The sequence below is a fragment of the Lynx rufus genome, unplaced genomic scaffold (assembly GCF_022079265.1).
Source record: "Lynx rufus isolate CCGP_SWC_20201006 ecotype Redwood Valley unplaced genomic scaffold, mLynRuf1.p SCAF_6, whole genome shotgun sequence".
NCBI lineage: Eukaryota > Metazoa > Chordata > Mammalia > Carnivora > Felidae > Lynx > Lynx rufus.
Window position 1 is genome coordinate 67,943,233 of NW_025814878.1, and position 13,081 is coordinate 67,956,313.

The window sequence follows — 13,081 nt, forward strand, 5'->3', positions numbered from 1 at the left end:
AGTGTCAGAAAGCAAGGAAGTACTCAAATGAAAAACATAACCCACAATGAAGGGGGTATGTAAAAGGGATGCAGAAGTTAAATCAAAGAGTTCCCAATGGCCAAAGCTGGGACAATTTGAGCAATTAAAATAAAGTAGTATTGGATTATCACCAAAGTAGACAATGAATATCCATTAGTCCATACTGATATAAATAAATGACTGAATAAAAGGGTTAAAAGACAAATCTGTGTAGAATTCCAAATAATCTGTATAGATACTGCCCCCTCAAGAAAGTGGAGCTTAAATTTCCACCTCTGAAATGTGGTCTGTATGTAGTAACTTCCTTCCAAAGAGTACTGTATGGAAAGGGAGGAAAAGAATAACTTTGAAGTGGAGAAACTTGATAAACACATTACCTCATCCAGGTAATCAAGTAATGTTAATATCAACAATGAGAAGTCATGCGGAGAGTATGTACCCTTGATATGATGTGATAACAATGACATTTTACCTCTGTGATCTTCCTCCCCAAATCCATAAGCCCAGTTCTAATCATGAGAGCAACATCAGATAACTCCCAGTTAAGGGACATTCTACAAAATACCTGACCAGTATTCCTCAAAACTGTCAAGGTCATCAAAAACAAGGAAAGTCTGAAAAATTGTCACAGCCAAGAGGAGCCTAAGAAGACATGACGACTAAATGTAATGTGGTATCCTGGGTGGGATCCTGGAACAGAAAAAGGACATTAGGTAAAAACTAAGGAAATCTGAATAAAGTATGGAAGTTAGTTAATAACAAAGTATAAATATTGGTTTATTAATTGTGACAAATGTAGCATACTAATTTAAGATATGAAGAGTAAGGAAAATTGGCTGTGGGGTATATGGGGACTTTTCACAATTCTAAAACTATTCTAAAAATAAGAAGTTCATTTTTAAAAATAATAAATTAGGTCATAGTAACCTCAGTATTAAACAACACTACTTAAAAGAACTCTAGCCAAGTACTTGTTATGGTCTTTCACCCAATCCTTATATACAAAAAAGGAGAACCATGGAGCAGACAAAAAGAAAAATAGGAATATTTGATCAAACAACCATAATCAAACAGTACTGATTAAAGGACTAAAAGCAAGAAGGAAGATTTCTAGAAATATCTCAGGGGCTAGGTTTCTGGACACGACCATTTTATGGTTATTATCAAGGACGTGGATGTCAACAGAATATATGTTAATAAGAGGAAACTGGTAAGGACAAAAACCTTGAATAACAAAATCAAGACTTAAAAGAATATTGACAAGTTGCCAAGACAGAATAAATCTAACAGTGAAATTAAGCAGAACGGGGAAAAAAAGGCAATGCCTTGTGTGCCAAAAGACAAAGTATAAAAATGTAGTTGAGGGGTGCTTGGGTGGCTCAGTCAGTTGAGTGTCCAACTCTTGATTTTGGCTCAGGTCATGATCTCACAATTCTGGAGTTTAAGCCCCACACTGGACTCTGAGCTGTCGGGCTCTGTATTGACAGCACAGAGCCTGCATGGGATTCTCTCTCTCCCTCTCTCTGCCCCTCCCCTGCTCATGCCCTCTCTCTCTCTCTCTCTCTCTCTCTCTCTCTCTCTCAAAATAAATAAATAAATAAGCTTAAAAAATGTAGTTGATAATTTAAGGGTAGCATTTGTTTTTTAAAAATTTTGTGTGATTTTAGTAATGTCATCAAGTTGTATGATATGACTACCCAAAACGGTTAATGTCATCTCAAGTCACACTAACATGTATAAAATGTTAGGATGAAAAATATGAGAGCACCAATGACTTCAAAGCTGGCCAGATCATATTTAGTGTACACATGAAGTTCTAAGAATTATACATTAAAGAGAACAACAAAATGCACTGAAAAACAGGAATCAGGGGGACGCCTGGGTAGCTCAGTCAGTTAAGTGTGACTTCAGCTCAAGTCATGATTTTGCAGTTTGTGAGTTCGAGCCCTGCGTCGGGCTCTGTGCTGACAGCTCGGAGTCTGGAGTCTGGAGCCTGCTTCAGATTCTGTGTCTCCCTCTCTCTCTGCCCCTCTCCTGCTTGCACTCTTTCTCTCTCTGTCTCAAAAATAAACATTAAAAACAAAACAAAAACCAGGAATCATGAATGTAGATTTAACATCTTTAAAAATCTCAACTGCTATGGCATGAAAGAGGGATTTATACTTTGGCATGGCTTTAGGGGTAGCACTAGATCCAAAAGATGGAATTCTAAGAATGTAGTTTTCGCAATTTTCACAGTGAGGATTTTCTAATCATAGGTTAAGAATGGACTGAATCGGGGCGCCTGGGTGGCGCAGTCAGTTAAGCATCCGACTTCAGCCAGGTCACGATCTCGCGGTCCGGGAGTTCGAGCCCCGCGTCAGGCTCTGGGCTGATGGCTCAGAGCCTGGAGCCTGTTTCCGATTCTGTGTCTCCCTCTCTCTCTGCCCCTCCCCCGTTCATGCTCTGTCTCTCTCTGTCCCAAAAATAAATAAACGTAGAAAAAAAAAAAAATTAAAAAAAAAAAAAAAAGAATGGACTGAACTACCTAGCAAACCATTCTCTAGAAGTGTTCAAGCAAAGGCCAATTTATTATCAGTGATGTTTTAAACGGGAGTTAAAAGTGGGCTTTAAAAAAAAAAAACAAAAACATTCAGTCTTTCCAATCTTGAGATTATGACCAAAGAAAGACTCAAGTAACATGTAAGCTTCAAGTTCCTGTGATATTCAAAGGCCATCTACCTGAATATGTTGATTTAGTTATTACAGTTACTTTATTCTAGGATGCTAAAACCTTAAAGTGAAACCAGCATTTAAAATTTTGAGTTCCACCCACGCTCAATCCCCCAAATCAAAGAGCATTTCTTGGTTTAGCTGGGTTGTAGTGGGTCCAAACTTAGTCAATTAAAAAAAAAAATTCAGAATTAAGTAGATTACTGTTCAAATGCATGAAAACTCTAGAGGCTTTACTATAAACTAATGAGCACAACCTACTGAGGTGTACTCATTCTCTCAGCTCTAGCTCTTCACTTCACACTTGCTGTAGGCTAGATTAAGTTAAACTAAGGGGCTAGAGAGGTAAAACTAAAAGCTCCCCATCCTTTTCAACCATCAAGTTTGAAAACGTAAATCAATTCGTATTTTTGTGTAAAATGTTAATTCCTTCAAGTTTTCCAAAGCAGGTAATAAACATACACTTCTAGTTTATGTGTGTGATTAGCCATAAAATAACTCCCATCAAAGAGACATTCTAAGTAAAAGAGGACCAAGTGAAGACTATGGATGCAAAATCTCTGTCATTTCACATCTGAGTTGTATTAAAGTCTGGCTACCTATAACCCACTGTACTGTAAGAAACTCCTCTCGGCTAAATAGTCCACAAATTACTCTAGTAGCTATGTCAGGCAAAGAACAAGAAATAGAGCAGCACAGAAACGGGCAGAGACTTTGTTAATAGAAACAATGTTAAGCACGTTTAAGCAAGTAAGGAAACTGAGCACATGCTCTTTTAAAATAAATCTTAAATCTCTGCTAAGGTAAAGATTCCATTTTCCTGTTTAGCGTAATGTGTAAGCTTGGCAAAAATGCTATTCAGAAACTAACAACAGAGAAGAGGAGTTAATTCTTTAATTTAAACTAGGTGCAATTTTATTTACAGGTTTTAGGCTAGGTGCCAACAGGCATGATATAAAAAGGAGAGAAGTCCTGACTTCAATTCCTGGCTCTGCCTCACATCACTGGCAATGTGATATAGAAAAGACAACCAATCTTCCTGAGCCTCCATTTCTCATCTGTAAAACAGGGACAATAAAGATCCTGCCTTTTTCACAGGATCATTGTGAGGGTTAAATGAAACCAGTACTTCTAAAAGCACATTTCAAACCGTTAGGAACTATACAATGCAATTTGATATTATTGTTAATATATTACATCCAATATTTCCAAAAGCTGGATAGATCAGAAAGTATAATTTGATTATAAGAACAAAATCACAGTGGTGTTAGTATACTAGGATAAAACTAATATGCCAAAGGCAAAAAAATCTAAGATTCTCAACTTTTAAATGTTGTTATTATTAATTTAAGTAATGAGAGTCCACTCCCCATTTCTCCAAGGTCTTGAGAACACTGTGGCTAATCTGTAGGTATCCATGATGGAAGGCGGTACTAAAAATCATCTGGCTTATGAAAATTAAGAAACAGATAACATTGCTAGAACTATCAGAAAAGCATGGAGAAATGGTTAAGAGGGGAGCCAGGTAGAAAAAAACCAGCTTGAAGAGAAGTTTGGAGACTGGCTGGGAAGACTGTTTGGTAAATATCAAAATACCAGAAGAATTCACAAGCAATGGCCCTAACAACACTTTCTCAGGGCCTTCACAATTTGCTATTACATAGCAAAATACCTAGGGTTCGCCATCAATCAACAAGCAAAGCAGCAATAAACAACAGAAGTAGTTTATTTACTTCTTCAGTTAAATACCCTGGGAAAGGTCTGGATGAAATCTGGGTACTTTCCTAAACAATTTCAAGAAAAGTACCAAAGACTGTAACTGTGGTCTTCTTCATGGTGTATATAATTTTTGAACTCTTTTGAACATTAAGTGTTATACATATTATTAGTGATTTAGCCACCTACTTCAACAGGATATCTGCCAGTTTAACTGGAATCTTTATTGCCCAAGCTCATCCAATAACAACAAAACAGAATAAAATAAGATGGAGCAACAAGCTGAGAAAGAGTACTAATCTTAAAGGCAAAGACTTGAGAGTTCTAGCATGAATTTCTGTCTCTGTTTTGAGGAAAATCATTTAACTACCCTACTTCTGCTTCTCCATCTGTCAAGTAAGTTATCAAATATAAGCTAGACTGCCACCTGTCAGGATGTTGCAGAGTGAATTCCTCTACTGAAAAGATGCTGGGAAAATTTTTAGTTTTTCTGTTACTCTAAGATTGTGTAATATCCTATAAATACATCTTCCCCCAAATAAAATAAAGGTGAAGGGCCTGAAGCACCTCAGGTAAAATTTAATTAAATGGTCCTTCTCTGGGAAATCTTGAGATGAATTATACTTATCAAAACAATTTTTTAAGTACTCATTTTTTTTCTAGTCTAGTGATTTTTATTTTCTCTCTCTCTAGAAAATTTACCTTTATCCTTATCCAATGGTTCCTGGGAAAGAATAGTGCACAGTACCGGGTTTTTCCACACCCCAGTCTCTTGAGCTAGAGTAGCTAAAAAATGCAATTCACAGCTGCCATTCTCCATCAGCTTTTCATGAGCTACCTATAAATATTAAATAAACATCCAAAGAATTACAACAGATTTTTAAAAGCAAGCTTATCAGGCTCTAAATATAATACTAACTTTTGAAAAGACTTTTATCTTAAAATTTTCACATCACATTACAAAGTGCTGAATTCCTTTACTTCTGATTTTTTCAAGATGAATCTCAAGAATTGTATCAATTATAAATTTTAATAAATACAATGTATTTCTAGAAATAAGTCAAACTTATTTTTCCTCCAAAATCTAAACCAAGAGCAAAGTTATTTCTCAAGGAAGCTATCAGAATATCCATAGCATAAAAGACCTTACACATTTTATATCCTGTGTTAGTAAAAAAAAAAAAAACAAAAACAAAACTTTTCCCAAAAAACTACCATTAATAAGTGACAGATCTGCATCAAGGCCTAAGTGACAACATATACATATCCCAATAAAAGGGACTTTTGAAAACAACTAAATGCATGATTTTTCATTTATTTATTACATAGCCATGGCAATATTCTATTTAAAGCTACGACACTAAAACTTGCTTACTAGTTGTTTCCAAGTGTTCATGCATTTAGTGTATTCTTCGAAACACAAAAGGACCAATAGTTTTTACCCAATTCAGAAACTGTTTATTGGGAATGTCTATGGGCAAAGGACTAGGGAAGAGAGCAACTGGTCCTGTATTTATGGGGCTTATCCTCTACTGGGGTAAAGAAAGGGGAAGCACAGGCTAAACGAAACAAATGCTGTTAAGCAGGTATAAAATAACCCCAAGGAAGCTCTGAAATAAGAGCAAAGTGTTATGGAAACTCTTAAAGCTACATACTATGTTTATACAAAAAGTCTATTCCTCAGAACCATAGAATCTTCCCACTGCAACAAGTTCCAGGGCTTGAAGAAATTTTCTTTAAGTAATTGCTGAAAGCTACCATATAAGGATTTAAAGAGTTATTTCCTTCTCATTAACCCATATGGAAAATATCAACTAGTGCTTCTGTTTCAAAAAGGAAAGTTTAAAAGTTTATCTTATGTCAACAAACAAAATAATGAGAAATTCAGTATTATATTTGCATATAAACAACTTAATTCAGGGATAGAGTGCCAAACAATGAAAAGTTCTACAATAATTATTTACCTAAAAATAAATACTTGCTGGGGAAATAACCTAAGACATGAGGTACTGATATGCTGAAGTAGAAACTACATGATCAAAAAGTTATTTGCAACGTGACAAACAAGACAAGACACCTTCATTGCCACAAACAATTAAGTATTATGTGTAAGATACTATGTGAAATCCTATAATATTAAGATATGAATCCTACCTTCAAGAATTTTGCAACTGATGAAGATTTTAATGGTTAATATTGAAATAGGAAAGCTGATTTCTCTACCTAAATATAGTTTATTTCACATGCTTCTAAAATTTGAGAATAAAATTCTCTTTACTGTATCTCCTACAGAAAAACATCAAGCCAAAACATATTTTAAGAACTCTGGTTAGAGAAAGAGACAAGTATACTTTGTGAAACTAGCTAGCAGAAACGTTCTTTTTAATTAATCAATTAATCAAAACGTACTTGAAGCTATAGTATATCCAGCACAATCTAGTGCTTGAAACAAAATTTAACATTCTTGAAAATATTCCAAGACAACTAAGTACTAAATTGTGTAGTACTACGTAAGGCAGAATAATAGCACTAAATAAAAAAGACAAAGCATGTGTTTTCAGTTATAGGAGAAAAGCATGAACTCTGGAATAAAGAACCTTGATTCAAATGACTACTCTGCAAAATCAACTGTACAAATTTGGGCAAATAAATATTTTAAAGTATGAGCCTCAGTTTCCTCACCTTTAAAATGGGAAAAATATACCTACCCCCACAAAGGATTATATGATATATTAAATTCTTATAAAAATATTGCAGATGTTCAGCAATTAAACTGTTTCTAAATACAAATTAGAGCATTTTCTTTTGTTTTCCCTTACTGGTCTGGCAAAGTCCTAAACTGATCTTAAAGAACAGTGCAATATTCAACCAATCTATCTAAATGTATATATTCATTTAGCACACATTTATTGAACATCTACTATATGCATGACATTAGTGTTAACAAGAGCTGCAATTAATGCTTGTTATTAGTTAGATGTTTTAAAGTGTAACCAAAAAATTTATATAGAGTAAAGAAAACAGACATAAGATATGCCTATATGAAATCTAATAGGTAGATATTCTCACCTGCACCAGTGTCTGAAACTGTTCCCACTGTTTATCTGATAACTCGACAGGTAGGCACAATAAAAGTTCAACACAGCTTCTAAAAAACAAAAAATTGGTAACGATAGAAATAATTATTAAGATTCAAAGTAAAATAAAACAAATAATTCTAGTATCAGTAGGTACCCCAAAACTATTCTATTTAAACTATCATAAAAGACTGAAATAAAGAATTAAAACAAAAGAGCTGTATCTGATTTTTTATTTACTCAAAGGTCTACTCACAATGCCAAGCGTTCCAGAACCAATGCTACATTTTCACATTCAGAGGTAAGATAAGGTCGGGCTTTAACATAACTTTGGATAGCCACTGTGTATACCTCCAATAAAGGTAAAGGATCTTCTGAAGTTTTCCATTTCTCTGCATATTCAAGGAGTGTCTGTTTTGGAAGGAATAATAAAAAATATTCAACGTAAATCAAAATACATACTGGCTAATCAGTTTTTCTCTCCTCCCTGAGAAATTCTGAAAAATAACATGCTTTATCTATGAAAACAAAAAGTAGCTTATACCAATTAAATTATTAAAAGTAATAAAGCCATAGTCTTATTTCTAGCAGCTCTCTAGAGGAGAAAAGATTAGTGTTAATTCATCCAACAACAGCATCATTTCATGAAGGATGACTTCCTTAGTCAAAATGTCACCTTTCACCCCCAAACTTCTAAGATTTAAAAGTTGTTTTAAAAACAAGATACCTAGACCAGCTTGACCAGGAGGCATGTAGTAAAGAATTTCAAATATTTACACTTCTATTTTTCATATAGGGAGCATAAAATTGAACACCTAAAATAAATAAATTGCATATATGGTCAGAAGAAATTAACTTTTCAGTTAACAAAAAATAACGGTACAACATATTGCTATTTTTTATGACAAGTTTTATCATTTTAAAAAAATCATCTAAAGAACTTCAAAAAATATAAAGTCAAATAACTTGTATAATAAAGTGCTTATTTTTTTTAAATAGAAACTACTCCTCATCCCTTAATGAAGTAAATATTTCAAATGCACCATATCAGAATTACTAAAAGGAAAAAACCCTGTTTATTCTATAGAAAGAAGAGATGGAATAAACTGGCAGCAGCATTTAAGCAAACACCCACATTTAAGATTCTACAACTATTAAAATCGTGGGTTACTAAAAAGTATTATCTAAAAGGTTCTATAAGTATGCTAAATAAAGGACTCTAATTGTTTTTATAATATAGAAAACTGCCATAATTGGTCCTCTTCACACTTCAAGATTTAAGACTCGTCTCATCACTTGTGTAAATTCAGTGTCCTTTCCTAGAAAAGAGGGTATCTTGAATGAAAACTCCATGAGGGCTTATATTTTTTGGCCTACAGAAGCAGTTTTTAAAAAAATATGCAGGGGCGCCTGGGTGGCTCAGTTGGTTGAGCATCTGACTTCGTTCAAGGTGATGATCTCGCAGTTCATGAGGTCAAGCCCCACGGTGGGCTCTGTGCTGACAGCTCGGAGCCTGGAGCCTGCTTCCGATTCTGTGTCTCCCTCTCTCTGCCCCTTCCCTGCTCATGCTCTGTCTCTCTCTGCCTCTCAAAGATGAATAAATGTTAAAAAAAAAAAAAAAAAGTAAAAACAATATGTAGATAGGTAAGAAGGTAGGAAGGAAGTTAGGAAGGAGGAAGGAAGAAATTACATTCTACCATTAAACACTCAAAACACTGCCTTGTCTTCTCTACTACCTCTAATAGTAGTTAAGTGATCAGAGAGGATAAGGAAGGAAGAAAGGACTAGAAAGGGTAATCTGGTAAATTTAAGAGCAATGCAGCAACAACTCACTTTATGAGCAGTCATACATATATCCACAGACCCTGACCCTCTCCAAGTTGGACAGAAGTGCAGGTAACCTGGAGACCCAAGCACTCACTTGGCCACTGATATCAGAAGTGAGGACAATCTTGAGGGACTGAATCCTTTAACCTATGGAATCTGATGCTAAGTTCAGGTAGTTAGTGTCAGGCTTTAATTGTAGAACACCTACTTGGTTTTGGAGAGTTAGAGAAATAGTATTGGGAAAAACCATGTATTTCATGTTAGCAGTAAAAAAAAAAAAAAAAAATTCCTGCAACAAAACTTTTAAAAATCTAAACAAAAGCTACCAACTGAATGGAAAGATGTGCATTTAGAGGTTCTTCTGTGATTATCTGTCTATTTCTAGGAATGAAATGGAGTATAATATTCTGTGTTTCACACATGCAAATGATGGCAAGGTTGGTTTTAATGTTTTCCTTGGACATTTTATGATGATGTGACAGAGGATGACCTTACTCACATTTCAAGAATTTCAGAAGTAACACCAACGATGCATACAATTCTTACTTCAGCTAGCACTTGTTTTTCTACAAAAAGTTATTAAGTATCATTTTCCTTTTTCTGGAAAAACATGTTTGGATGTCTAGGGAATTTCATGCCTGGCAAATGTTCCTAATCTAACATAGATTAGATTGAACACTTAGGCCTCTTGCAATAATGAATCAATTTCCATAATAATAATAGCTTTTGCTAGAAAAGAAAATATATCATACCAATTTCCCAATAGTTCTGAAATTGTAAGCTTCCTTTTTAAAATTATCTCCTAACCTCCCCAAAAAAAACCCTAAAGAAGGTGATATATTTCTACATATATATACATATCCAGGCATACCTCATTTTACCGCACTTCACTTTATTATGGTTCAAAGGTATTGTTTTTTGGTTTGTTTGTTTGTTTGTTTTACAAATTGAAGGTTTTGGCAACTTTGCATTGAGCAAGTCTATCAGCACAATTTTTCCAACAGTATTTACTTACTTTGTGTCTTTGTCACATTTTGGTAATTCTTGCAATACTTCAAAATTTTTCATCATTATTCTTTTGTTTGTTACGGTGCTCAGTGATCTTTGATGTCACTACTGGAATTGTTAGGGCACCACAAACTGTATTCATAGGACAGTGAACTTAATCTATAAACGCTGCATGTGTTCTGACTGCTCCACCAACCATTTCTCTCCTTCTCCTTGGGCCTCCCTATTCTCAGAAACATAACAATATTGAAATTAGGGCAATTAACCCCGCTGTGGCGTCTAAGTATTCAAGAGAAAGAAGAGTCACATGTCTCTCTCTTTACATCAAAAGCTAGAAATGACTAAGCTTAATGAGGAAGGCATGTCGACAGCCAAGACAAGCTTAAAGCTAGGCCTCCTGTGCCAAACAGCCAAATTATGAATGCAAAGTTAAAGTTCTTGAAGGAAATGAAAAGTGTTGCTTCCATGTATTCATGGAAGTATTCATGCTAATAAAGTAAGCATGCTAATAAAGTGAAACAGTCTTATTACTGATAACGCAGAAAGTTTTAGTGGTCTGAATAGAAGGTCACCAGCCACAACATTCCCTAAACCAAAGACCCTAACTCTCCTCAATCCATGACAGAGAGGTGGGTAAACTGCAGAAGAAATGTTTGAAGCCAGCAGAGGTTGGTTCAAGAAAAGATTTAAAGAAAAGAAGCCATCTCTGTAACATAAAAGTGTAAGGTGAAGCAACAAGTGCTGATAGAGAAGCTACAGCAAGTTATCCAGAAGATCTAGTTAAGATCATTAATGAAAGTGGCCACAGTAAACAACAGATTTTCAGTGTAGGCAAAACAGCCTTCTATTTCAAGAAGATGCCATGTAAGACTTTCTTAGCTAGAAGGGAGAAGTCAATGCCTGGTTTCAAAGCTTCAAGGGACAGGCCAATTCTCTTGTCAGGGCCTAATACAGCTGGTGACTAAGCTGAAGCCCATGCTGAAGATTCTAGGGCCCTTAAGAATTATGCTAAAACTACACTGCTTGAGCTCTACAAATGGAACAAAGCTTAAGGGATAACATATCTGTTTACAACATGGTTTACTGAATATTTTAAGCCCACTGTTGAGAAAAAGATTCCTTTCAAAATCTTATCACTCACTGACAATGCACCTGGTCACCCAAGAGCTATGTCAGAGATGTACAAGATTCATGTTGTTTTCATACCTAACACAACATCTGTTCTGCAGCCCATGAATCAAAGAGTTACTTCAACTTTTAATTATTTAAGAAATACATTTCATAAGGCTAGAACTAACTGCCCTAAATAGTGATTCTTCTGATGGATCTGAGCAACATAAATTGAAAACATTCTGGAAAGGATTAACTATTCAAGATGCCATTAAGGACATTTGTGATTCATGAAAAGATATCAAAATATCAACATTAAAAGGAGTTTCGGGGCACCTGGATGGCTCAGTTGGTTAAGTGTCCAACTCCTGATTTAGGCTCAGGTCATGATCTCATAGTCTGTGAGATGGAGCCCTGTTGAGTCAGGCTCCATGCTGGCAGCACAGAGCCTGCTTGGGATTCTCCACCCCCATCCCCTCGTTCCTACCCCACCTGCATGTACGTATACTTGCTCTCTCTCTCAAAATAAACAAACATTCTTATTTTAAGAAAATGTCACTGCCACCCCAAACTTTAGCAACTGTTATTCTGATCAGTCAGCAGCTACCATCAAAACAAAACTCTCCACTTGCAAAAAGATTATGACTCGCTAAAAGCTCAGATGATGGTTAGCATGTTCTAGCAATTTTTTAAACTAAGTACATATTTTTTAGACTGAATACTACTGCACACTAAATAGACTGCAGTATAGTATAATTTTATAAGCACTGGGAAACCAAAGAAATTATTTAAAAAAAAATTTTTTTAACATTTATTTCTGAGAGACAGAAAGACACAGAGCATTAGCAGAACAGGGGCAGAGAGAAGGAGAGACAGAATCCAAAGCAGGCTCCAGGCTCTGAGCTGTCAGCACAGAAACTGACGCAGGGCTCAAACCCACAAACTGTGGGATCATGACCTAAGCCGAAGTCAGACGCTTAACTAACTGAGCCACCCAGGCTCCCCAAAACCAAAAAATTTATTGAACTCACTTTACTGATATTTGCTTTTTGTAGTGGTCTGGAATTGAACCTCCAATATCTTTGAGGTATGCTTGTATCTACATTTTCCCCAAGACCTAAAGTTTTGAATATGTCTAGCTCTGCAAAGGGTTTATGAATTCTGTTCTCCTGTCCTCAGATGAAAGAAGTTTTTAAGCTTAATTCTAATATGTAACCAAAGATGAGTTCTTTTGGGTTTAACAGAGTCTGACTGAATTGATGAGAAATATAACTGATAGGGGCGTCTGGGTGGCGTAGTCGGTTAAGCGTCCGACTTCAGCCAGGTCACGATCTCGCGGTCCGTGAGTTCGAGCCCCGCGTCAGGCTCTGGGCTGACAGCTCAGAGCCTGGAGCCTGTTTTGGATTCTGTGTCTCCCTCTCTCTCTGCCCCTCCCCCGTTCATGCTCTGTCTCTCTCTGTCCCAAAAATAAATAAACGTTGAAAAAAAAATTTAAAAAAAAAAGAAATATAACTGACAAATTACAGAATGTTAGATCCAGAAAGTACCTTAAAAACCATCTTTTTTTTTTTTTTTTTTTTTTTTAACCTCATTTTACAGATGAGAAAAGA

General features: G+C 35.5%; 1 protein-coding gene across 1 annotated transcript in view; it reads right to left on the reverse strand.

Annotated features, from left to right (window-relative positions):
* ZNF292 (zinc finger protein 292) overlaps nucleotides 1-13,081 on the reverse strand; it is a 94,299-nt gene that overhangs the window by 37,714 nt on the left and 43,504 nt on the right. The window contains exons 3-5 of the mRNA XM_047101231.1: nucleotides 7,783-7,937; nucleotides 7,519-7,597; nucleotides 5,152-5,287 (exon numbers count right to left, since the gene is read on the reverse strand). Of these exons, the coding sequence (XP_046957187.1) occupies nucleotides 5,152-5,287; nucleotides 7,519-7,597; nucleotides 7,783-7,937 (370 nt within the window). The remainder of the gene's footprint in view (nucleotides 1-5,151; nucleotides 5,288-7,518; nucleotides 7,598-7,782; nucleotides 7,938-13,081) is intronic.